Below are 26,785 nucleotides of genomic sequence, written 5' to 3'. Positions count from 1 at the left end.
AATCTAAATCATGCCAATATCAGCGCATAATGATTATGTGCTTATTGCGAGTATCGGATACAATGAAAGTATTTTCATGTCAAATCAAACTTTTTTATAATGAGGTTTGAGTGTGGCATGTGGAAAGGAAAAATGTCACCTCAGTGGCTGACTTGTGCGCCACCACCCAACCGCCATCAAGTGTGCTGGGAACAAAGAAACTTGATTTCTGTTGAACTTGTCTGGAGCATCATTGCAAGAAGAAATTACGCTGGCAATTGCCACATTCGTCTAAGCAAATAAGAGATGAAAGGCTAGACTATTTCGTTCTGGTTCTAGACTTTGTATCGTATGTCATCTCTTGTAGCACAATGTTTAATCTCATTGTGTGAGCCGCTCTTCCACTGTGACCGTACAAGTTTGAAGCAGTGTGTACTGCTTCACAATACTGGTGAGCAACCTGTGACTGTTTTGTTATCACACCCCAATGCAGAATATTGGGTTCATTCATCTGCAGAGCATTCAAGCAAGCGGTTTGGAAGTGTACTGACCGGCTGCCATGGTGCAATCATTCATTTTCATGAACATTCTGTGCAGACCGATGTAAAGAATAACTCATTGTAATGGTGAGCTTTGTATCATATGTATTTGAATACATCGTATGTTGAAGCTGTGTGAAACTAGCTGGCATATGGGGGTGAAATGCGAAAACACCCGTGTACTTAGATTCAGGCGCACATTAAAGAACCCCAGGTGGTCGAAATTTCCAGAGCCCCCCACTATGGCGTGCCTCATAATCAGAAAGTGGTTCTTGCATGTAAAACCCCACAATTAAATTATTAACCAGCTGGCATACAGCAGTGTATAGTTGAGAGATTATAACTCATTACTGGACTGCAGTGTGATAGGGGGATATTGAAACAAACCTCTGTAATGTTCTAGACGCTGTTTGTTTGTTGATAATGAAGTGGCTAAGTGAACTGTACTCCACCTCACCAGTTGCATTCAGTGCAGCAAAAAAGCTACGGGTCTTACTAGCCAATGCAAAGCGAGGGGAGGTTTGCCCATTGTGCACTTCTAGTCCTTCTGGTCGTTTAGCTGATCCGGTATAGTGCACAAAGAGATTAGCAGCAGACAATGGGCAAGTCCCTTGGCTTCTCATTCCTCATTAGCTGATGGGGCTTGTAACTTTTGCTGCACTGTATGAAGTTGTTGTGACAAAGTACAGTCTGAACATACTTGCGGAATGAATAGAAGCAAAAGATAACAGGACTACAAACTTTTTCCTTCTTGGTCTTGTCTGTCCTCATTCCACATTTTTTGCACTGTTTGCTCCCAAGATTGCAATGTGATGGTGTTGATAAACCACTTGGGGGCGGAGGGGCTCACATAAGAGCTAGAAGACTTGAAACGGTGCTTCCTGCATAAGTTGAAAAGGGTAAAATTTAATTTTCTAATTTAGAAGATGAAAAAGATGTCTCACACATGCAATTACGATTCCATAACAGCGGTATGTGAAGCACCCGCGGCTTGAGGAACTGGACAAAGCGGATCTGGTGCAATTGTACGAGAAGACAGTGCTGCCACTGCCGCAGCGGGAGTACCGCGACACACGGTCGGGGCGAGCCCTGTCAGCCCTGCGGGAGCGGGCCAACAGCCGCTACAAGCGGAAGGCCTCCCAGGAGTCTTCCTCTGACTCAACGTCCACAAAGCACCGGTCAGTTACGACTCTCATTGTCCATTAACGTCCAGTCTTGTGCTCCTACGGTGTAGTGAAATTCAGAGATGCAGGTCGCACAAAATCGACAGCAGTCTGATAAAGGTGGGTGTCAAATCCCACTGCGGCCACCAAATATTGCGACTTTGGCAGAGTCTCTGAGTTGGCAGAGGGGAAGCAACAATAGATGTCAGCAGTAAGACAGATATTACCATTATATCATACAGCTTACAGCACAAGTTTAGTATGACTTGACTTCAGACTTCGCTTACCATTCTGTGGCGTGCACAGACTTACAAACAGAAGTTTGTTAGCATGGAGCTTGAGCATGCGTTTATTGCTTTCACTGTGCTGTGGTCACTTTCTTGTGCATAAACAAAACATTCATCTTTCCATATTCAGCGTGGCACCTACATACGCCTTGCAAAGAGAAGACTAAGCGCAAACACCCTAATTTTTTATAGTGCATCCGAGTAACTGATGGCTTCACAGATGACTGCTCCACTAACAATAATTCTGAAGACCATATGGTTGCAAAGAGCGTCCACATGACAGTGGAGGTGAGCAGATGACGCAGCTGAGCGACACTACTACTCTCGACCCCACAGTCTCTACAAATACTAGTGGCAGGTTTAATTGAACTGAAAATACCCCCACTGAGTGTGGTGGGAACCTAGCGAAGCGAGCACAAATATGGAGGAAAATGAAATGATGCCAACTCTAAAGCAGCTGTGGCAAAAAAGATCCCAGGAAAAAAAAAACTGACCTTGGTTCTGTTTTGCAAGGCATTCCAGGCTAAATTCGTGGTTTTCAACAGCCAGCGAATGTGGGAAATAGCTTGGCATTTTCCATTTGTACAGATAGGAGACAAGGGGCGGACAACAGCAGTCTGTGATGTGTAATCATGTGATGTGCTATCCCACACGGGAATTCTGGATTTCTTTTATTGTGTGCATGCAGTATTAAAGGAGGTGCTGTGATATTCTGATGTCAATATACTAGTATATTCCATGCTGTCCTTTAAGAACACTGGCGGATCCCAGTGACTCTTTCGTTCACTTAACTCAGTTACTTCAAATAGCATTTATTAGTGCCCTGGCTCTTCAAAACCTCCCACATGATCTTTAGAAGAATACTGTGTAGGTGGTGTTCTGGTTTAATAGAGTGTACATTCCCTCCCAGACTGTTTCTTTTCTTGCTTCATGCTTTTTGTCCCTGGTCATCTGATTCGAAGGCCCTCGCTGCGCTTTTACAGCGAAGCTGTATATGGCCAGCCAATTTGTCCATCCATCTGTCGGTCACCTGTACGCTGAAAATTCCTCCAGTGCAACCCCATGCACATGCACGGAAAAAAACCAGAGAGAGAGAGAGAGAGAAAGAAGGAGAAGTGCGCAATTAACCAACACCACTTATTTAGCACAAGGCCTGTTTACTTTGATATTTGACGTCACACTACCTGGCCGGAAATTTCCATTGACAAGGCTGGCATGATAAAAGCGGTGATGTCAAAATTACTGTTGCCTACTCAGGAGCATCCCCATTAGATTCTATGGCAGTCGGGCCAGGTGACATGACGTGATGGATTGGAGTGAAAGGCCTTGTTTAATCTAGGTGGCGTTGGATTAGCTGCGCCTGTACTGACGTTGCTCTCCATCTCAGCTGAGCGCACGCACAGCAATTTCTCTCCGGCTCCGAAATGGGTAGGCCATGCGTCATACATACTCTTGAGGAGTAGGCAGCTTTCGATGATCGACACCACAAGCCGAACTGGGAGCAAGCTCGTCTACGCCGTGCTGATGCTGCAGCCCAGGCACAAGAACAGGCTCGCGCAGCCGAACGCAACCGGCAACTGCGTACCGAGGATCCGGCAGCCTGCCAAGCCGTCATTTGATGAACAGTCGGGATTAACCCAGTGCTAAACACTGGGGTCGCATGTTTCTGCTACGCTGGCTAAACATCTGTACGGAGTGCTTGAGCGGTGATTTTTGTTCGTTGATGGGGAGCACTTTTTCTGTACTGGTGACAGCTGGTGCAGAGTTTTTTATTGTAATCGTCTCTGGCTTCACATCTACCATGTTGTGAAGCCCTTTCCTTTCTACTGTGCATTTTTATGTGCTGGCCAGTGAATATACTCAGCCGGGGACATATCTGTTTAGTTTATGTCTAGGGTCCTTCCTGTTTGGGTAAAACCAGATAATTACGTATTTGTGCACCCTGAACAAAATTTATGAAAACGTGGTTAAACCTAATTTCTCTGCAACGTTTGCTTTCTTGTAAGGGACAATAATAAATGCAAGTGTTACAAAACTAATGAATGCTGCGAACCTTTTATGAGCAAGTGGTCAAGATATATCACATCGTTACTTTTATTTGGTACATGGTACGTGCCTCTTTTTCACTTATCAATAAAGCAAAAACCAGCATGTATAAAAATAGTGTATACTATTCAGTGCCTGCCAGCCTTGAATATCGAATGCTTGTTGCTTATTTATCAGCTGTGTTAGCATGAATACAACAATAGCCCATTGAATCACATTTCCTGCCCGTCACATACATGCAAACTGTGGTAATGCGTCAGGAAGTGAGTTAACACAGAGCTGACGTGTCTCTGCATTAGGAACTATAGCCGTAAGGTTGAGAGGATGTTTACACAACTGGGTTACATTTACAGGAGAGTGGTTGATTCATCTAGTTGGGTAGTTCATTAATTTTATTGCAAGACTGCGTATTAGGAGCTTATAGAACAGGACAACAGCAGAGGAAGATGAAAGGTAGAACAGGTCTATATGATGACACAGAAATACTCCCAATGCATACGATAATGTACACTCATAAGATAAGGAATAGTACACCTCCTGTGAAGCTTGCCCGTGTAGAAAAAAAGTATAAACAGTTGTGACTGTTTATACTTTTTTTCTGTTAAGACAAGTGGAGAGAACAAAGTAAACAAAGGATCAAAAACCATCTCTATTTATTGTTTTCATTAATATGGCTTCTTCTGACTGTATTAGTAATGCCTGAGAAGCAGGATATGTAGTGATGATTTCATCACATCATTTGCGAGCAGCTCTCCTTGCCATTACATGTTCTTGTGAATGATTTCATTTGCTCAAGTAGAATGTGTCCAAAAGTCTCCAATGTCGATGTCGCCTGTATAAAAGTTATTAAAAAATACTGAACTTTCCTGCTAGAAGACAAAACCCCTGATTTCTCGTCAATTTTGGTGCCAGACAATGAAAAAACCCCCTAGTTCTCGCCGGTTTAAATTTTTCAAAACTCTAGATTTTTATGTCCCCTGAATTAAAAAATATGATTGGATTGATTGAATAAATGTTTTATTTATTGAATGGCTCTTTGGCCTAATACAAGTGAGCAAATGGGAAAGGGGAAGAAGTATGTCAAGAGTACAAGGCGTGATGCTAGGAGTAGGGTCTCCAACCGGTTTGAAAAGCCAGGAAGGACTGCAGGGCTGCACGACAGTCCTCTAGACTGCCCACCGGTCAGATTCACTCCTTGTAGCTCGGTAAGTCTTCCTGACAAAGGCGCTTTCTCCATACCAGATGCTATGTCGAACTTTCCCACATCAGGTGACTGGCGGTGGGTCGTACTGGTTGTTTGCAGTCGTAGCAGGTATGGCCACTGTTGCGGGCACCATGTGCATCATTGTCAGCATAAATACCTTGCCAACTTGCCTCTGCTCAATGTCTTGCACAAGTGTGCCACTTTTCTAGTACGTCTGGCATGAAGGCAAAGCCAGACTGTAATGAAACGCCATGCGCCCTTCTCAAGGGCACCATGCTCTCAGTTGGAGAGTTGATGTCAGTCACCCAAGTGCACCTGCGTAAATGGTTGCACTGTTTTGCGTACTCCAGGGTAGCGTATCGTACTGGTCCCGAGTTGTAGCGACGCCTGCCTATTGAAGCTCGACCGACGTTACTTATCGGGTAGCGTGGCGTTGTCGGCGGGCTGCAGGCGTCCGGTAGACCATGGCGACCAAGCAAGGGCGAGACGATTTCTAGTGCAAAACTTGCACGGTTTATTCAAAGGTAGAGGAAAGAAAATGAGAAGAGCATGAAGTGTTCAAAAGTACATTTCAGAGCACCTTAAATAGGCTCTCTACAATTGTGGGCGGGATCTTGCTTCCGTCGACGTCACGTGACTGGCACAGAAAGAGGGCCCCTTCTCCTCTGGTTATACTGAGTCTGCTGCAAGGAGGAGGTTGTCCCGCCTCTGGGAATTGTAGATGCCTGTCCGTCTCTTCTGCACGTTGCGGGTTCATGGAAGTTCTCCTGTAGTTTGTTCGAGAAAAGGGTCTCTCTAAACTCGCATGCGCGCGCACGCACGTGCACACACACACACACACACACAAAAAAAAAAAAAAAAGAAAAAGAGGCCTGTACACTGCGGGGCTCCCGCCAGACCGGCAGACACTCGAAATGGTCATGGCGAATTAGGAAGTCACGCTTCTTTTCGACGAAGATGGTCGGATGAAATTCCTTTCAGCATGTGGTGCCAGACGCCAACCTTAACAGCTGCGACGTCATTTACAGTAACAGGCAACTTCAAGAATTATTCAAAGCAACATCATCTATCTGTTTGATCTGTTGCTTCAATAGACGAATTAAAGTTTAGAGAAACAACAAAACATAAAAGCCGAATGTCTGCATATCTATGTTTTATTTCGTACCGTTGCAAAAGGGATGTACTTCTGTTTAATCTGCTTGTTCCCACTTCGTGTGCTCAGAGAACGAGACTACGCTACTTTCCACCGTGTTCCAGCATGTGATCATGCTCTTTCATCTGCACACCTCTACCTCAGTGTTCATGTGGCACTGAATTATCATTCCGCTAGTTAGGGGCATCGTCCCTGATGCTGGTTCCAGTGGTACAATGAGGTGGTATATGCATCGTCGTAAGGATCCATCAGCGGGGCCAGCCTCTCCAAACGTGCGCACACTGAGGGATCCATTTCGCAGAAGTATCCAGACAACAAGGTAGGTGTTCTCGTGCACAGCTCACAAGATGGAGCACAGAGCAAAACGAAACGAACCCAACAGCACCTGCTCCAGCATGCGGGATTGTCACTGGAAGTGCACCTGACAACAAAAATGTTAGAAAACAAAAAAAAAAGGAAGAGGAAAAGGACCATGACATGTGCATGACATGATCCTCCAGCTCCAGTATAGACGAGAAAACCATGGCCAGGCGGCGCTACTGCGCCTCCTGACAGTGCCCCGATGTGGAAACGCCAAGCAGCGCGGTCGCGTCGTGGCGCAGTCTCCACTTTGTTTACATTGTGCCGTCTGCGCTTTTCTTCGCTGCTCGTTCGCACGGCGCTCCGTTTTCGACGGCGGCAGATCACCTGCTTGAGCAACAGCGATGCAAAGATTGCCATGCGGTTTCAAGAAGGTTGCCGACGCCGACAGCTTTTTCTCGTGGCGGCAACCTCACGATAGGGGAGCGTCTGCTTCCGAACGTGTACGGCGTTGAACAAATTGTGGACGGTGATGTGAGAGTGAAAGCCAAGTGCATGTCACAGGTGTCCGACAAGATCATAGGCGTCGTCGAGTTAGAGGTACGCACGATGTTCAGAAATTTAGCCACCTTTATTTCAATTACAACATAAGTCACACTGGCAGCAGGAACTTCTGTTGTCATACTACTCGATGACTGCAGATCCATTGGGCTGTTTCTTGACGGTTCCGTCACTTCACAAAGGCATGTTCTGGAGTCTGTTTCACACGTGTCTTGCTGCTGCTCAAAAGCTGTGTCGCTGCAGTACGAAAGCACATGTCCCGGTGGTGCTGACTGCTGAGAAAACTGTTGTGATTGCCATTGGTCTGTTTGGCGCCGCTTCCATCTGCATCGCTTATAAATGAAACAGTATGTGTGCCTATTTGTTGTGGGGATTAAATTACTCCTATTAATATGTTTGCAAAGGTAACGTTCCTGTGATTGTGTGCATATATTATTCTACAAGAGTGGTACCACTACAAGTTATGATACTTGCACACTTAGATACTTAGAAAGCATGGGCAAACAACAAACACAACGCGCACGTCTCGAGCGGCTGCTTTCTGATCTGCCGCTTCCCGACGCACGCGACGACCGCGGCTTGCATTAAATACAGTCTGCTACCACACAAAAGTAGCGCGCGGCCCCTTTCGTTACCTGCACAACTAGTAATTTAAGTTGCAGCGTTTGGAAAAGGGAAATAATTCTCTTGAGCTCGTCCATGCCGATCGCGAGGGAAGGCACAGTGCAATCAAATAAATTCGGGGGTTCTAAGTGCCAAAACCATGCCAAAACCACGAAATCATTATGAGGCCCGCTGTAATGGGGAGTCTCAGGAATAATTTTAACCTCTGGGGGTTCTTTAACGTGCATAAAAATCAAAGCACACGGTAACAAGGGTGTTCTTGCATTTTGCCCCTATCGAGATGCGGCCGCCGTGGCTAGGAATCGAGCACGCGTCGTAGAGCTTACCGGCGCGACACGCATGCATTTACCACTAACAAACGGCGGATGCCACCACAATTCAACAACGCGACACGACTAAACAAACGGCCGTGCACTAAAAACAGGCATATGACTATTCCGCTTTCAAGGTATTACACGCGAATGCGAAAGTATGAGACTTACTTGACTCGGCGCACTGCAGTTATCCATGCTTGTCATCTGTCCTTCTCGTACCACTTCCCAGGAAATCTGTAGAACTTCACGGGCGGCGTACGACCTTTCGTGTTTTCGAGGCTGCTGTGGCAATCAACAACACATCAGTATTGCGTGCCACCTTTCCTGGCTGATGAGGTCGCACTCGGCATCGCAAAAACCACGCGCACGAGCGCTCCCGCCGTACAGAACACGGGCGCGTGGTAGCGCAGCGACGACCCTCGGAACTTCCATCGGTCCGCTAGAGGAGCATTCGGCGCTGGTGCCGCGCGGGCAAACTTTAGGTTGCTTCGTCTATGGGAGGACGTAGGGAAGGAATTTCGCTTGCGGAGGCTAGACGAGGCAAGTGGCGAGAGTGTCAGTCTTGGCAGGGAAGCTTGTGTCATGAACCGAGAGGTTGCAGCAGAGCGACAGGACCAGAGGACCAGCTTAGCAGGCTCTTAGAATGGACCAGCGTGTGCTGTACTTGCACCGTGAGCACGCGCTGCTCACAACTTAATTTTTCTCATCTTTTGCCATGGCAACTGAGAGTGCTGACCTCTAGCATTCGCGCACAGCGGCGTTGGTGGGTGCTAAAAGGCCCCTCGCCCAGTTGGAACAGCGAAATGTACTAAGCAACGAAGTAAAGACTGTGCTGTCTTCGTTACATGCAGATCTATGGATACTTGGCGACATCTCAGGGGAGCTTTGTGAGAGGCGTTTCGAGGTAGGCCGGTTTGAGGTGGTCTAATGAGACGACCTCTTCACCATCATTCAGTAGGATGGTGGTGCGCTTCGGCGTCTTGTGGAGGACATGGTACGGCTCATCGTAAGAGGGTGTAAGAGGTGCCTTTACGGCGTCTCATCTGAGAAAAACATGGGTTGAAGACACAGAGTCTGGGTGCACAAAGATGCTGTGGTCCAAAGATCGAGGCGCGACAGGGCGCAGTTGCTGAGTGCAGTCCTGTAGGTAGTGAAGGTACTGCAGCGGCTGGGGCGAGGGGTCCGAAGGAATGAACTAGTCTCCAGGGACCCGCAGGGGTACACCTTAGACGAGTTCGGCCGGAAAACAGCCAAGGTTGCAACAAAGGACAGCGTGTAGGCCGAGAAGCACCATAGGAAGGTGGTCGACTCAGTGCTCCCAATCCATGTGTACAGTGAAGGCAGCCTTCAGCTGGCGGTGGAGCCGTTCAACCATGCTGTTGGCACAAGGATGATATGCAAAGGTATGGCAGTCTTTAGTGCCAAGCAGGCGGTTGAGGGAAGTGAAGAGGGTACAGTCAAATTGCCGGCCATGATCAGCGGTCACGATGCTGAGGCAGCTGAAGCGGGAAACCCATGCTGAAACAAAGGCTTTGGTGACCATTTCCGCAGTGATGTCCGGAATGGGCGTGGATTCGGGCCAGCGTGTGAAGCGGTCGGTCATTGTTAGAATGTACTTGCAGTCATGAAAGAGAGGAAATGGTCAATCCAAATCAAGATGGAAGTGGTCAAAGTGATGGCCACGTCCATCCAGGCCACACGCTGCGTGGCTTGGATGCTGAAATGGCAGATGTCATGAAGGGATTCGAACACCGCACGACGGAAGGCAGCCAGAATGAAGTGGCAAGGTGGAGCCGCTGACATTTCACACCAGAGTGAGCCAGGCACAAACTGGTGAGGAATGAGTTGTGGACAGAGGGAACAGGGATGGTCACGCAGCGCTTGCAGATCATGGTCTTCCATCTGCACCCAAGCTAGACGTTTGCACTCCACAGTTGATGTAGAAGTGCCGAGTGAAGCGATGTGGAAGAGTGTATCAGCTGCCTCATTTTCGGTGCCTTTGATGTGCCGGATATCCGTAGTGAACTCCACTATATAGGCCAGTTGACCAAGTTCACTTGGAATTTGGTAGAGTTTGTACGGAAGACATATCTGAGGCTTATGATCTGTTAGAACATAAAATAGCTGACCCTCCAAGAAGAGCCGGAAGTGCTGGATGGTGGAGTAGACAGTGAGCAGCGTGCAGCCAAAAACGCAGTAGCGAGTCTTGGCACATTGGAGCTTCCGTAAGCTCAGTGGGTGCCATTCAGACTCAATTTGCTGCTGGAGAACAAAGCCGATGGCCACGCTGGAAGCATCCACCATGAAGCGGGTCGGCACGTTAGTTCTCAGGTGGATGAGAAGCACCGAATTGGCGATGGCTTGTTTAGCAGCCCTGAAAGCAGCGTGAGCTTTGATAGAGCAGGAAATCGTGGATGAGGAACCCTTGGTCGAGCGAAGAAGGTCAGTCAATGAGTACAGAAGCTCAGCGCAGTGCGGAATAAAGCGTCGGGAGAAATTCACTAGGCCCAGGAGCTCACGCAGCTGGCATAGCGTACTGCAGTCTGGGGTACTGCATAGGGTGCTGGGATGTCTTGCACAGCCTGGACGTGGGAGAGAAACGAGCAAATTCCCAGTGCCGAGGGAAGGAATGAAGATCGCTGCTGCAGCTGAGTTACTTTCGCTCATTCGTACACTCTAAGAACAGTTTACACCCTTTGGCGTGCCCCTTCTGCCACACAACAATAATCATCATCTGCCTTTATGCGTTTCCTTTCTTTAACGCTGCGAGCCCGGAACTTTCCAGTAACAAACGGCACGCGCGTTATCAGCATAGAACAGTTTACACCCTTTGGAGTGCCCCTTCTGATAACGCGAGTGCCGTTTGTTACTGGAAAGTTCCGCGCTCACGGCGATAAAGAAAGGAAACGCATCAAGGCAGATGACGATTTTTGTTGTGTGGCAGAAGGGGCACGCCAAAGGATGTAAACTGTTCTTAGAGTAGGTGCCATGATGTAGCGTGGGGAGTAATCACGTGAGGTGGAGTCTGTTGGCACGGTCACAGGCAGTGGAGTCGGCCCGGTGCAGAGCCAGCACGCCGAGGCTGGCTCAGTGGCCGACGTGAACGGATCAGATAGAGGGTTGATCGGGGTCCAGCGGCAGGAGCGATAGCGTTTGTGACAGCCCCAATGGCGTGCGGCGTAGGAGTCAGCGTCAGGATGGCGATGTCACTGCTGGCACGTGCCATCATAGGTGCCGATAAAGGTGATGACACCGGAGATCTCACGTAGTGCATCTGTCGGCCGATGAAACGTCATCGTGGCAGGTCGAGGGGAGGACACCGGCCTGCTGATGATGGCCCACAGGTGCAGGAAGAGCCATGCCTGGTGTTGGCTGTTGCTGGCAGAGTTGAGTTGCACACCATGCGGTCAGCCTCTGGAGCGCCGTGGAGCTCGTCGCAGGGGCATGGGCTAAGTGATGGACGCTGAGGCAGAGCTGGAGATCAAGCAGTAGGACATAGAGGAGTACCTGGTACTGGAACTCCTAGACCCAGACGCTGCTCAGCTTCAGAGCTGCCTCGAACTGCGCAAGCCATGCACCAACGTAGCTTGACTCGAAGGGTGGCAGTGGTGGATCGAACTGGGGCTCGAGCCAGATAGCCATGGCAGCGTGACGCTCGGTGAAAGGCGTGTTCTACAGGGTCACCTGTGTTGCAAACTGAGAGGTTGCAGCGAAGTGCCAGGACCAGAGGACCAGCATAGTAGGCTCTTAGAACGAACTAGTGCATGCAGGGCTTGTACCGCGAGAACGTGCTGCCCAACTTTATTTTTCTCATTTTCTGCCATGTCAACTGGGGGCGTCGACTTTTAACATCTACAAGTAGTGGCGTCTGTGGGCGCTGCACTTGCCTCCTGAAATCGTGAATTCGTGACACTTCACATATTTCTATCTCCGCTAATAATGAACCAATTCGAAGTTTGAAAAATTCTTGCTGTAGGGCAACCCCTAAAGGGCATGTAACAACTCCCAGCATGAGCACGATCTGAGATCATTGTCCGAAACGCATGTTCAGTTTGCGTTCATTTTTGCCTCGCGCAGATTGGCCTAGGCCGCGCTGAGTCGTTAGTCGCTGGGTGTGGATTACGACTTGGCACAGCCTAGGCCAATCGCGTGAGGTGAAACTGAGCGCAAACTGAATGTGCATTTCAAACGACGTCCTCCAGTGGCACCCCATATAATCAGCATTCGCTATGTGGCCTGGTGAGCGGCCCTTTTAGGGAGTGCTGGACACAATCAGGGTCCTGGAAATTGAGCATAGAGTTGGCTGTTGGTGATGCAGAATAGGCAGGCAACAGTAAAGAGGAGCAGTTGGAAGCTAGAGCTCACACCACCTCATGCGACTTCTCGTTTCCATGGATACCACTGTGAGCTGATGGTACTCAGTGGGCGACCACCTTCTTGGCTGCAGTTGCATTGTCAGCTGCAGCCAAGAAGCAGGACTTACAAGCATGATATGCATCTTGCCAGTCTGTGTAAATATCAATGGTGCTTCCACTGCTCGAAGAGCGCAGCATGATGTTGAGAACCCATGCAATAAAATCCAAAAATGAGGGACCCCACCTACATATCCTAGTTATAATGGTTGATCAGAATAGAAGGAAGACACGTGCTGCTAGTTACAGTGGTAGGTTTGAAGTCACATAAATGCTGGTTTGATTCCCCGCACCATCGCACACTCTTCTTTTTTTTAGATTGCATGAAAATTTTCCAGAATTTTTGCAGATGGGCAAATATGTCCTTTCTTTGCCTCATGACTCCTGTTCACTATAAAAGAAAGAGAGCATATGAAAGAGACAATTGGGCATCTGTAAGGCTATAGTTTGAACATACAAAGAACCCACACAAGTTTCTAGGAATTTACCATTTACCAATTTTACCATTAAAATTGATCAGCTATATGAACTCACTCAAGGCATTTTATGAAAAGGCTTATTAAAATCTATAGGGTGTGTTCAGATAAGGACACAACTTTTTTGTATTCAGTGAAAACTTTATATGAGGTGGGTGAATGTTTGTGCAGAAAGGAATCAACCTTTGTTTTGTGAGGCTTGGCATGGATTTCGAGAATGAAAATTGCGAGTCACTAAAAGTTAAGAAAAGAGTTTTTTGCTACTTGTTGATTTTACTAGTTTGATGACCTATCCAAAACTAAAATATTGTACACCGCCAGACATTTCTTTTGCTAATTTTTACCTATAATAGAACTTCGAACTGAAGGAAACTTAGACTTATGTCGACTGCAGTATTTTTTTGAACAGTTGCTAAACTTTGCTTTTCAAGCAAGCGCCTCTCACTAACCCCGAGAGGAGTGGCTTTGTGGTGTCATTTTAGCTAAGGCAACGAACCTGAACATTTTTAAAATAAATCTTCATTTAGTTTCTTGCAAATAACGCATAGCCATGCAGCAATTAAAAAATGTTGCTCTGTCTTCAAAAAAGTGTATTAAATGTTTTTTAGTGTTTCATGAGAAGTAGAGCAATTCATTCCATCTTGGTGGTTACAGCAGCCTCCTGACATATTTTAAAAGTATATAACCAATGCATTCTTCCGAGTATAACCTGTGAGGTTGAAACTTGTTATAACAAACATACTAAACAAGTTATTAAGGGGAAAAAATTAAATTCCATGGTTTTATGTGTTGAAGCTGCTATATTATTATGACGATGAGCAAAATAAGAATAAGGTAAAAGTAGGAGCTATCGTTTCGACAAGTGGACACATATTTTTTTTTTAAGGCAAAAAAAGAAACGGACAAGTCCACTTGTCGACACATTGGCTCCCGCTTTTACCTTGTTCTCGTTTTGCTCATCATCTTGAATTTCCATTTGCTGCTTTCCCCGTGTTTTCCCTGAATATGCTTATGAGGCACACAATAATGGGAGACTCCAAATTAATTTTGACCAGCCGGAGTTTTTTAATGTGCACCCATATCTAAATACATGAGCATTTTTGCATTCTGCCTCCATCAGAATGTGGCCTCCACGGGTGGGATTGAACTCGCAGCGTCAAGCTCAGCAGCATGCCGTGGTGGATAGATATTAGGGATCAAGCAGTGAGTGATGGAATGGGTAATGACAGGCATAACATTAAGAGACAGGAACATGGCAGCGTGAATTAACTATTTCGTTACTGTAACTATATAAATCAATCAATTTGATCAAAACTATACAAAATAAAAGAAAGAACAAAATGAATAATGGATTCCATCACAAGACGGCTATACAGTCAAACCCACTTTATTTTATTTTATTTTATTTAGAAATACTGTCAACCCTCAGTTGAGGGTCATAACAGGGAGGGATGTTACATATACGTTCATACAAGACAGCCAGATACAAAAGAAATATGCACATGCACTACAGTGTCCTACGGATACAATACAAGATATGATATACAGACTGTAAGACATGTATTCAAATGTTCAACCAGCTGCCGCACGCGCACAAACAGAAAAAAAGGAAAAAGAGAAAAAAAAAAAGAAAAGAAAAACACTTTACAATATCCACATGGTACAGCTTTAGTAAAGCACCTTGATTGCATTTGTAAACAATGCAGTATCAGAACTGCGAACAATTTCTGCAGGCAGCTTGTTCCACAGCTCTATTGACTCTGGGAAGAACAAACAACGAAAGGCATTGGTTCGGGACCAGTACGGTTGAATAGCTTCACTATGGTTTAAGCGGGAGCTCAGTCTGCCTGGAGGTTTTAAATACAAATCTTTATTAATTTTTAGTTCGCTGTGAATTATTTGAAATAACATTTTTACTCTCTGCTTCTTGCACCGATCTTCCAATAATTCAAGACCGCAAGACTTTAACATTGCCGAAACTGAGTCTGTCCTTCTATATTTCGAACAAATAAAGCGCGCCGCCTGGCGTTGCACCTACCAGTTACCGGTAGGATACCGGTTTTAACAATATATCAGTTTTAACAATGAGAAGCTGCTGCACCGTCAACTTTTGTATGTTTCTATGGTGAAATAACCCACTTACTACAATGCCCTGATGCTGCATTATCGGTTATAATGATGAAGTTTGGCTGCTGGGTGTCCAAGCCGAAAGGTAGTGAAATGCGAAATCCTTGAAAAGAAAACGAGAAATTCGAGCTGCTGCACGATGGGCCGCTGCTCCAACAGCCGCCATGCGCTCATTTTCTAGCCATCTCTGCGTGCCTCCATCCCATCGCTCTTCCACCCCTCCGAGCACAGATAAGCTGCGCCCACAGCTCTACGCCGCCCCACCCTCCGAAACACGAATGGACCGCACCAACTGCTCGCTGGCTCCTCATTCAGTGCAGTTCTGCAAACAGCTTAATCGCTCGCACTGGTCTTCGTTGTTTGAGTGGAAATCGTTCCTGGCCATGCAGTTTCTCGCCGCTGAAACAAAAGATGGCTGATCCACCTGCTGATCATGGGCAATGCACGACGTTGCTGGTGAAAAGAAAGCGCATGGCTGTAGATTTGGAAACTAAGTGCTTCTAACCGATGAGGCGATCGTCGTGACCGTGCTTGCATGAGACAGCGACGGCAGCGATGACGCGGTAGGGCAGGGGAGGGGGTGGTGGGGAGGGGCACTGGCCTCCCCGCCATTATAGTTTTCTCACAACAGCTCTGCCATCCCGCTATTTAGATTTTTTCGTGCAACCCGGTTATAACAATTATCGGTTATAACAATGGAATTTTCGTGGCACCTGAATATTGTTATAAGTGGGTTCGACTGTATGTGTGAAATCAATGAGCCAACATAGACTCAAAGAAATAAATAATGCACCTAAAAAATCATGAATATTTTTTACCTCTTTTCTTACTGTGCCTTGGAAATAGATCTTTGATCAAATAGATCAAAATCAATTTGGTTGACAGTTTTTTTACAAATTGTTAAACTTTTCCCTTGGAATTTTTCTACTAACATCATCATGCACCATCAGAAATAATGACTGAACTTTAATTATTTGACAGATTTAGGAGCCTGGAAAAATAAAACTACTCGAAATTTCCGCTTTACTCAACTCTGCAACATAATTTTTAAATGACAGTGGCATTAAAACACAGAAGCTTCACTCGCATTGTCTAATTTTCCAATCTAATTTCTAGCCTGTTTTAATGATGTCTTAAAAAAACTGTAGATGCTCATGAGTTCAGGTTATTTTGATAATCGTGTTCAAATAATATCAAGTTCAACTTTATTTTTCCCACCATGGGTTGCCTTTACCCATCAGTGTTTCAACAGCATACGTACAGATTATTACGCACAGTCCTTCCCGTCGTTTGTGGTTTTCACTCACACAAGAGCATGTAGTCAACAGAGAGCTTTATCATAGCGCAAAACGCTTGCTTTAGCGTGCGACGCAATGTTAATGCTAAGAAAGGCTGCACTGGGCGGCATAAACTACTGTTTTAGAATAGCTGAATGAAGCAAAACGGTAATACTAATGCAAACATATATGGCACCATCTGGACACGAAGAACTAGTATAGGCATTGGCGCCATCTCGGCGCAACTACAGCAAAGATGAGCAACCTCTCTCATGAAGCCTAATGCGCCGCTAATCAAGAACATACGTTGAAGCTGACGCCCATTTGTAACCTATACGACGTTGTCAAAACATCATCACACAAATCTAAACGTGAGCATTAGCAGGGAATGAATGAGCCAAACAGTGCAGGCCGGCGACTCTATGGATCCCAAGAGGGCAGCTCTGACTTCGACTGGTGCCGCCATGTTGCCATACATAAGGCTCCGCTTGCGTGCGTTACCATTCAACATTAAATCCCATGTATAGCGTACATACGTAGGAGGTCCAGCACTGTTTATGCACAACGCATGTGCATTGTGGAGCACGCAACGCTGATGCGAATGCTTATTTCCTCCATTTACTTCTACACGTTATACTAAAGTTGTCCAATTTCAGACTGACCTTGTACTGACTCTTTACTAGCAGCCAAATCTCTTCGATTTTAAACACCACCTGTGCAAGTGTCATTATTCATCACTATACAATATTGTGCAACGCTTCCCATTACTGTACAGCTCTGAACAGGAACTGAACAAAGCATGTGGAGGCTCCAGTGCCAGTTGAACGCACACTAGACCACTTTGCTTGCACAGAAAAGCTCATCGAACGCAGTCCAAGTCTGAGCATCTAACGGGTCATTCATTGCGCTGCACTGCATGTACACAGCAAAGGCAGCCATGGCCAAGCACATGACGACGACAAGGCACGGCGGCGGCCAAGCAATCCTCTTGCAAAGAGAGACAGGAAATCGGATGCCGCAGCGAGTGGGGGCGGCGAGTGGGGCTCCTGGGATGAAGAAGCCAAGTCCAAACCGAGCAAGGTGGGTCTTTTTATTGCGATGGAAATTAAATGGATGCCCCAGGTGCATTTCTGCCGTGGCCCTCGCCGCGATGTTTCGTATGAGTGAAAGCGCGTGAGGGTGAGCTGGTGACTGCGGTTCAATCTCGCGTGCATGAGCGACGAACACTGCCCAGATGCTCCTTCTATGGCGCGCGAGGCAGGGGGGTCAGGTGAGGGAGGAGGGGCATTCTTCTTGGGCAGCTGCTAGGGTGCCTTGATGTCCTCCTCACCCACCGCTCTGTACAGAGTGGAGACAACTGCGGCGTCTACTGCGGCTTTGGCTGCGCGAATCGCGGACGCCGTAGTAGACGCCTTTAACGGACACCGTAGGGACGTGTTGCCGGCGCTCGTGTGTCTTGAAAGCGATCTGCGATGTCGTCAAAGTGCGCGCTCGCACGGGCCTCATCTTCAAAGCGATCTGCTATGTTTGCAGAGTGCGTGTAGTGCTGGTAGCTTTGTATGTGCTGTGCTTTGAACATTTCATTTGCGTTGAAGCGACAGATGCATGGAGGTCAATTGGCTTGCAGCTGCTGCCGCGATTCCTAACCGGCATTTTACAGACAGTTTCTGCTGTCATCGAGTGAGATGTGTTCATCTTTACCTGTGTGCACTGGACAATCTGCTGGTTAATTTAGTTAAAACACGTTGACAGGCTGGCTGGTTTGAATCCATAATATAATGCTTAAGCGTGACTCAACGAGAACGTAGAAAGAAGCACACAAACACAGCACTGTCTCTGTGTGTCTGTTTCTTTCTACGTCCTCATTGAGTCATACATCTACTTAGGGCAGGTAGTGACGGCGGATCCGGATCATGAGACGGAAATAATCAGAAGAATAAGAATGGGCTGGAGTGCGTTTGGCAGGCATTCCCAAATCATGAACAGCAGGTTGCCGTTATCCCTCAAGAGAAAAGTATATAATAGCTGTGTCTTACCAGTACTCACCTACGGGGCAGAAACCTGGAGGCTTACGAAAAGGGTTCTACTCAAATTGAGGACGACACAACGAGCTATGGAAAGAAGAATGATAGGTGTAACGTTAAGGGATAAGAAAAGAGCAGATTGGATGAGGGAACAAACGCGAGTTAATGACATCTTAGTTGAAATCAAGAAAAAGAAATGGGCATGGGCAGGACATGTAATGAGGAGGGAAGATAACCGATGGTCATTAAGGGTTACGGACTGGATCCCAAGGGAAGGGAAGCGTAGCAGGGGGCGGCAGAAAGTTAGGTGGGCGGATGAGATTAAGAAGTTTGCAGGGACGGCATGGCCACAATTAGTACGTGACCGGTGTTGTTGGAGAAATATGGGAGAGGCCTTTGCCCTGCAGTGGGCGTAACCAGGCTGATGATGATGATGATGATGATGATGATGATGATGATGATGATGATGATTGAGTCATGCTTACACATTCTATCATTAATTTAATTAGTAAGCGAATGTTGACAAGTTTATATGGGCGATAAAAGTACTATCCTTACTTTGTACAGCTATCTGCTAATTTGCTATCGCAATCGGGGCTTTGCCTTTTGGGCGGAACTGCAATTTTTTATTTCTTTTTACCTGTAGTGCATTATGCAAACTTTGTCCATCTGAAGTCAGTTATAGTTCCTTGTTTAGTTTTGCATGCTACATTTTGCCTAAGCAGGACATGCTGTACAAGTAAAAAAAAAACAGAAGCAATAGATTTCTGTTCAACAAACTTAAATGTGGAGTGTGTGCCAGCTACTAGGGCTAATAACTACGCAATAGGCAATTTCACTTTGGGTGCTTTATTTTGTGTATGAGGACATGTTCTTCAGAAACACTTCAGAGCAACACATTTTAATAGGATCGATAGTTGGACGACTGGGTACGGCAACATAATTTTGTTGTAGCGCCAAAGGACGAAAACGTAGAAGAGAGACACATTCGTTGTCGGACATGGAATATGCGTACTTGCTAAGTATGTATGCTCGGTCTACATAATCTGTTAATACTATAAGTGTCTTCTGCATTTGTGGTTTTGATTTTATGGCAGTGCTTGATGTTTGATATTTGCTTTCAACTATTATGCTTTGTTAACCTTAAAAATTGTGTCTGACCGGGTGTTTTTTTGGTTTCCATGTAAGTGTGTTGCAATCGCTTACTATGTACAATCTTTTTCAATAAGGTCTTCAGTTGAGAATGAGCACTCGTCCTGTGGATCTTGTCTATGTCTTCGTCCTCTTGTGCTACAACAAAATTATGCAGCAAAGTGTTGGACAACACTCCAACACAGTTGTGGAGGAAAAAGAAAAAAAAACATTTATGTGGATAAGTTCATGTTACAGTGCAAAGATTGTGGCCACTTATCTGCACAGCACTTGAGTGTCCATCCTTGGCAACGTCAATACAAGCTGGCATGAGTACAGGTCAAGCTTGAGGCTCTAAGGGGGTCTGGATTGGAAGATTTTATTGTGGGATCAAATCCCGGCCACGGTGGCCGCATTTCAATGGGGGCGAAATGCAAGAGCACCAGTCTATCATGCATTGGGGGCACGTTAAAAAATCCCAGTTGGTCCAACTTAGTCCGAAGTCATCCCTCACTACAGCGGGCCTCATAATCAGATAATGGTTTTTGCACGTAAAAACCCAGAATTTAAGGTAATTTTTGAAATTTGAGACTTCAGGCACATTTTACTGGCCACTTCCAAGCCCTCTTGCAAAGCTTTGAAGGTCTTTTAACAAGGTAACTAGGCATTATTGGGATGATGCACGCTCCTATAGTGGTAACAAAGCTGGAATAGGGCCACTAAGTACTGCTACCAATGCTACTAACACAGCCATCAGAGCACTCTGGTAACACTCTCAAATGACCAGCTGAATGTGGCATCTATGTGGGGACTGTCTAGCGAAGATGGGGAAGTAGCTGTCTGCACTGAGTGGGGAAGAACACACCTTTAGTGACAGCTGGCTTGTTTGGTTTGTCACTTTGTTTTCGTCAACTGAATTTTGCCCTTGCAGACGAGTGTCACAAATAGGTGCCACGGCGAGGGCGACGGACCTCCGAGGAAAAAGCACCGGACTCCAATCACATGGCCATAACTGGTGCAGAAGGGTTCGACCACGCTGCCACCAAACTCAAACTTGACGCATGTCTGCAAAGGTGGCGAAAATGGTGTCGAGGCTCAACACATTTACACTCGCTATCATCTTTGTCATCTTCGTCATCACGTGCATTTTGTTATGTGCAACACAGGGGGGCACCATTTCACTGAATGCACATTTGTCGAATGTTAAGCAAATATGAGGGACGGGCTTTCCCAGCTAAACCACTGAAATTTTGAGCTGAAGTGGCCCTTTACAGTGTGCTTAATTCAATATGTTTGCCTATGGTAGTTTCATATTTCATTAAGATTAAGTCTCAACTGCACATTTTCTGCAGTGACGCCAGGTGAAAAGAGCAGATTTTCTCTGCAATGGAACAGTGGTACCATCTGTCAAAGTTACGACGAAACATGGCATACTGTGTTTTGCCATAACAATGGCAGATGGCGCCAGTACTCTTTTCAGTGACAAACTGCTTTCTTATGACTACGTTGCTGCAGACAAGGTGTAGTTGCAATTTATTCTAGACAATGCAGGCACTACAATATGTACCATAAAATGCCACCTCCGTGAAAAATTTGCGTGCAAACAAGTCGGTAACTGAGCCAGGAGAGCCAAGCTTACTTAGCTCTCTTATTTGCACAATGTATTGCAGACCGTGGTTGAAGTGGGCTGACAATAAAAAATTTTGCACACCCAGCTGCTCGTTCTCAATTCAGACAAATGCTGCTGTATATTGTAGCACTTATGCAGCAAGTTCAGAGTTCTACAGTGATAACAGTTGAGGGTACCTTAACCCCTTCAGGCAGCAAATTAAAGCTTCTGAGGGGAGAAAATGTGCCAATCAGCATTTCGGCCTCTCCATATTTCAAAGGAATGGTTTTCAAAAGACAGAATTAATTTTTAACTGTTTTTCGTGATGTCCGAATCCGTAGACAGTGCACCTGAAGCCAGAAAAAAATAAACATTGCTCGCACCTAACAAAACCTTCTTAGGTGTTCTTTGCCGGCTATGTGGCACAAGTTATTTTTCACTCTTTCTTCATTTGATAAGCAACACAAACGCGTTACCCTGTACCATATGCAAGATATAGACATCTTGAGCTGAAAAGCATGGGAAAATGAAAAACATTCGGCAGCAAATCAAGAACTTCTGGCAATCTGGTGTGCCATCGTGCTCCGGCTAGTGATCGTAGCTGTTGTACCTGTCGGCCTCTGTCATTAGCGACTGCGTGCTTGCCTTTAGTAGTGGCACTGGCTTTCATTGCTTGACTGGCCACGTTTTCGTGCTGCTGTTTTGCTGCAGATGACCAAGCTATGTGCAGTATCTGTTTCTCCAGAGTGTTCTTTGGGGGTCGGGGCAGTGGGGGCTTCTCTGGTGTTTGCACCTCTGAGGTATTCTCACCAGCTGTAGATGCACGGTGCTTAATATTCAAAGTGAAAAATTACCCTCGCACTTTGTTCCCTTGTTCCATCCCCCGTAGAGTGAAATGAAGTCAAGTTTGTCCACTCATCTCCTGAAGGAATTGTACTGCAAAATGATTTTCTCATGCACTGATCCTCCTTGAGCTGCACTTGCTAAATCTTTCGCCACCTGCATCATTGCATTCCTCTTTGGTGACACTTCTGCCAGCTGCTTCCCCTGCATTTCCTATGATAGAAAAGTCTCTCCAACAGTCAGGTCTGCAGTACTTATAGCGGCATTTTCCATGAAACCATTCGTAAGATCGTTCTAAACCTTGAACATTTCAGTGAGGTATGCTTTCTTTGTGCTGTTTAGTGTACTTAACAAAACAGGGCAAAAGTAAGGTACATTTAAAAAATTGATGCCAATAGTTCTGACGCAGAAAAATTTGCATCAAAAATGTCGAAATATTTAATCCTTGCAAATATCTCTTCTGTTGTATTGTCATCAAGCTTTCTTTCAGACCCACGATTCAAAATGCCTGGAAAAATTTGATGTTTTGATCAGGGCAGGTAGAAAGACAGTTCATGTTAAGAAGTGCTTTAACCAAGGCAGCTTTAAGGCATCATGTCCACAAACATACTAGATGCAAACTTTCAGTGCTGCATGCAACACTGTTACACTTGTGCCATGCAGTCTGTCAAACCGAAACATTTTTCGTGCTAGTTATCACATCGCTCTAGTGAAAACGGTTAATTTCTAGTTCAACTTCAGAGAAAAAGATATTCAAACTGGCTTGAACCACCTTGCATTCATTTGTATAACTGAATAATAGTTATAGAAAAGCAGTATAGATTTATTTTGTGCAAGAACTCAACAGTCCTTCCGAGCTGCCTGGAAAGAGGAAAAAGAAGGTGTTCTTCATGCCACAAGTAGTTACAAAAATAACTTCGAAAAGCTAACAAAAGTTACAAAAAAATTTTGGTAATCCACAGAGTTGCATAGGTAATCCAGCAGGGGTTAGAAAGCTGTTCGCTCAGTTGATCAGGTTTGATAGTTTCTGCATAATTCTAAAGCGAACCTTTCTTTGCCTACCTTCCCGAGTTTAGTGTGGCTTTCGTATGTCCTAGCCAAATTCCCATCTTTCACATGTATTGTGAACGTCTCTACAGTGAAGGCCCCCTACAATGAATTTGCCTGTACGACGAAGGAATATAGGCGACCCTGAGGGCTAACAATGAACGTACATAGCGGCCACAGAGCCGTGGTGCTACGCAGCCTTCATACAAAGGATCTCTAGGAAACGGCACTTTGCGGAAGGGTTGGGGCACTGAATTAGCTATGCCACGCCTCCTCCCTTTTCTGCCTGCCCTATTTTTGTCATAGGTGATGGTCTGCTCAGAACTGATGGCACGATGGCATTGTCAAGGCCCTCAAGGATGAGGTAGAGGCAAAAGTCAACGAAGGCAACAGTGTTAAAGGAGCTGCGTAATAACCAAGAATTTCGACGAACCTGTACATCGCAACACTTCCGGATTTTGCCGCTGAACACGCCACCAACCTTGTTGCCATAGCGTCGGCTGCTGTTGCATATTCTGTCAAACTAAGTGTGCAGAAGAACATGAGCAGCCTAATTCACTAAGTATTTCTTGAATTTATTCAGTGAAAATGTTACCGTGACATTTATGTATTGTGCTTTGGCTGACATATTCTTGTTGTGTTGCCCATTGCCTCGTGTCACCATTAGGGGTGAAATAAAATTTGTGTTTGCCGATTTTCACTTAGACCCTGGAAGCAATACGCAGAAGCAAGGTTAATGGGGAAAAGAAACACACCGAACTGCTTTACAGGTAGTCGAACCTTGATTTAACAAACATGGGTGTAACAAATTACTGTATATGAGAGATGAAACATCTACCAAAACAAAATGAAAAGCAATAACAAATTTAAAGAACTAGAAAATAGATTTACACATGGTCTCTTGGCCTACGCATTAAATAAATTCATAAAGCTTATTCCTTATGAAACCAAAGAGGCTTGAGTAGAATGGCTTGCTATGTGCACAATTCTTTATAGACCTTGTTGTCTACACCTCGAAGAGAGAGAGTCCATGGAGGGCCTGCTGCCTCTGAGCAGCTGATGGTTGACTATCCTACAAAATATGCTTAAAGAGCCGCTGAGACGGTTCAGACAAATTTTGTAGATGCATAGGTTACAGCTACAGTTAATCATTCGCACCACAATTTGTGTGAAGTGTCTCATATTAAGAGAGCTACGGATGATTACAAGTTACCCTCCTCCATAGCCATGCGTTCTCTCTTCAACTCGTTCGCCGAGTGATCGGGGCTAAGCTCCGCCTTCACTGGCTCTGCATCATGATGGCATGCCATGTCGTCTACTTCCGGTTGTCTAGGAGTAAGTGCGCAAAGCCTCTCCACCCTCTCCGGCAGCAGCTTGGCAGTCGACCCCAAGTGAGAGCAATTGTTACAGCAAGCAGCGAAGGGTTGCGAGCATTGTGTGGCAGCACAGAGTGTGTCCGGTATTCCGATAACCAGAGACGAGATGGGCGTTTCGATGGATAGGTGGAGGCGTAAACTCATGATGATGAAAGAGCTTTAGCGTAGATGAACGTGAGCGGCCTGATCGGTCTGCATGGTTCAGCCACTTGGTGGCGCAGAGCTTACCAAGCGTAAAACATTTTAAACATTTACAAAACCAATGCGTTCACAAATGCGCTCCTGAGAAAAATTTACACCTACAGCATGAAAGTAGAATAGACTTCGTTACAGCTACTGTGTTTGGTTGAGCTTTTGCCACCAGGTAGCTGCACCGTGCAGACCATTCACGTTTGCGCCTCTGCTCATCTCGTGAAGCGGCACGGTCAAGTGGCCAGGCCCAGTCCCCATGCACTTACGTTTACCCGAATACCGGACTCGTGAAACGATATTGTGGTAATAATCCTCCAGCGTAAAGTGACGGCCACAAATACGCACATCCTGGCACTGATCGGATAGCCACAGTCCAATGCGCTGCAGCCACTCCACTCGTCTGCTACCTTGCAGAGGGTCGCGATGTCGCAGCTTGACATATTGCTATTTGCTACATTTGCAGCAACTTGTTACCTTTACACCCACAACATAACAAGGGCGAACCATGGTGCTTGCGAAAAGATCAAGATCAACGCTGACCGCGGAGCTCTCGTCAACACGGAGCACATTGTAACACAAGCAGACGACGCTTGCTTTGTGCCGGAAGTGCTTAAGGGTAGTGAGAAATTGTGCATTGTCTTTCTGCTACTTTCTATAGAAACAAATTAACTAACATTCCAACTATTACGAACAATATTTTTTCACCGTAAAATTTGAAAAAGTATTGATGATGTGCCCTGGGCAGCCAGTCTGATAGCTCGCCCTATTAATGTCATTAGTGCAATTTATGTCAAATGGTTCAACCATTTGACGTCAAAATTGAGCCGAGCGGTGTGCTGTGATTGGCAGCAATGTACATTTTTGAAACCTTATAATAAATTACACACTTTACGCGGAGCACTTAGATGCATCACTTAATGATCAGAAGGACCTACAACAACTCAGTACATCTGTACAAAATCGTCAAAAACGTTTTAGGGTCCCTTTACAATGGGAAGCAGCTTGGAGGCCATATATAGGGCACTTCAGCCAAATTATTGGATGTGACAAGGTAAAAAAAAATGCTGATATATTGGCAAGGAAGTTGTTATATTTAATTACTGGATATGTAATGAAGTAAATATAAAATATTTCATTTCAACATCAGCATGCAATGAATATAGAATATAACGGAAGATATTTTGGTGTCTGATGTGACTTCGTTATGACAATGTTTAGTTCACTATCTCACAAACATTCATGCTCCTCGTTTCTTGACTTTGCATGTTTGTGCATGCAATCTGTATGGCTTGCAGTGACGGTGTCTGATAGACTCTTCCGTTTATCTTTCTTTTCATTGGAATTTCCTTATTTTGTTATACATATACTGTGCAAGTATATATTGTGCGGTGGTTCTGACGAATAAACCTTGTTGTGAGTAAGCACGGTGTTGATGTCCTTCTTTTACTGGTGTTCCATCTTTGCACTTTTAAATTCCAAGTATACCCTCAAACACCTTTTGAACAGAGTAAGAAAATGTTGAGATCCGTTAACAAGGCTCCAGCAAATATGTGAGCCAAATATTACTGCACTACACGAAGCCGGTAAGTAACAATCTTGTGTTAAAAGCAGTGAAAAATCACTTGCTCTCTCCTTTGCAATGTCGTCATGCAGGGTAATTGCGAGCTGCTGGACCCACAGCAGCTACTGGCTGATTTCTGGACAGCGAGAACATTCTTAGTAATACAGTTAAACCTCAACATAACGAAGTAGGTAAAATCGGCAATTCGCTTCATTGTATTGAAATTCGACCTTTTATGCAAATAAGTACAGTTGCCGATCGTTTTTTCTTACAAGCAAAGGGGCCGCAAAATTTTCTGAGTTATCATGCAATTGAAGAAAGCAAACTTGAATGAGAAAACAATTCATTTTGATGAATTTGAGAGTCGGTAACGAATGATACAGTTTCATATCGCATCGACCATATCTTCACATAGGCGGCACAAATTAAGCGAAGCCAGCTATGCCTTTGCATGCACTCCGCCCCCAAGGCTGATAGCGTCACCTGCACTGGGACGACGCTAACAGTAAAAGCACCAGCAGCGAATGCTCTCTCTGCCTC

At 45.6% G+C, this 26,785-nt stretch overlaps 1 protein-coding gene across 2 annotated transcripts in view; it reads left to right on the top strand.

The window, feature by feature from the left end:
- The window catches only part of LOC142584753 (uncharacterized), a 37,526-nt gene that overhangs the window by 2,403 nt on the left and 8,338 nt on the right, over window positions 1–26,785 (top strand). Inside the window, exons 2-4 of one of the 2 annotated variants that reach the window (XM_075694987.1) lie at window positions 1,488–1,696; window positions 17,389–17,542; window positions 20,549–26,105. In XM_075694987.1, the coding sequence (XP_075551102.1) occupies window positions 1,488–1,696; window positions 17,389–17,542; window positions 20,549–20,629 (444 nt within the window). In that variant the 3' untranslated portion in view covers window positions 20,630–26,105. Of the gene's footprint in view, window positions 1–1,487; window positions 1,697–17,388; window positions 17,543–20,548; window positions 26,106–26,785 lie in introns of those variants that run through there. The other variant, XM_075694986.1, reaches the window with a different exon arrangement.

This window comes from Dermacentor variabilis, chromosome 6 (assembly GCF_050947875.1).
Source record: "Dermacentor variabilis isolate Ectoservices chromosome 6, ASM5094787v1, whole genome shotgun sequence".
Classification (NCBI taxonomy): Eukaryota; Metazoa; Arthropoda; class Arachnida; order Ixodida; family Ixodidae; genus Dermacentor; species Dermacentor variabilis.
The sequence above is the reverse complement of the archived record's forward strand: the minus strand, read 5'-3'. Positions and strand labels throughout refer to the sequence as shown.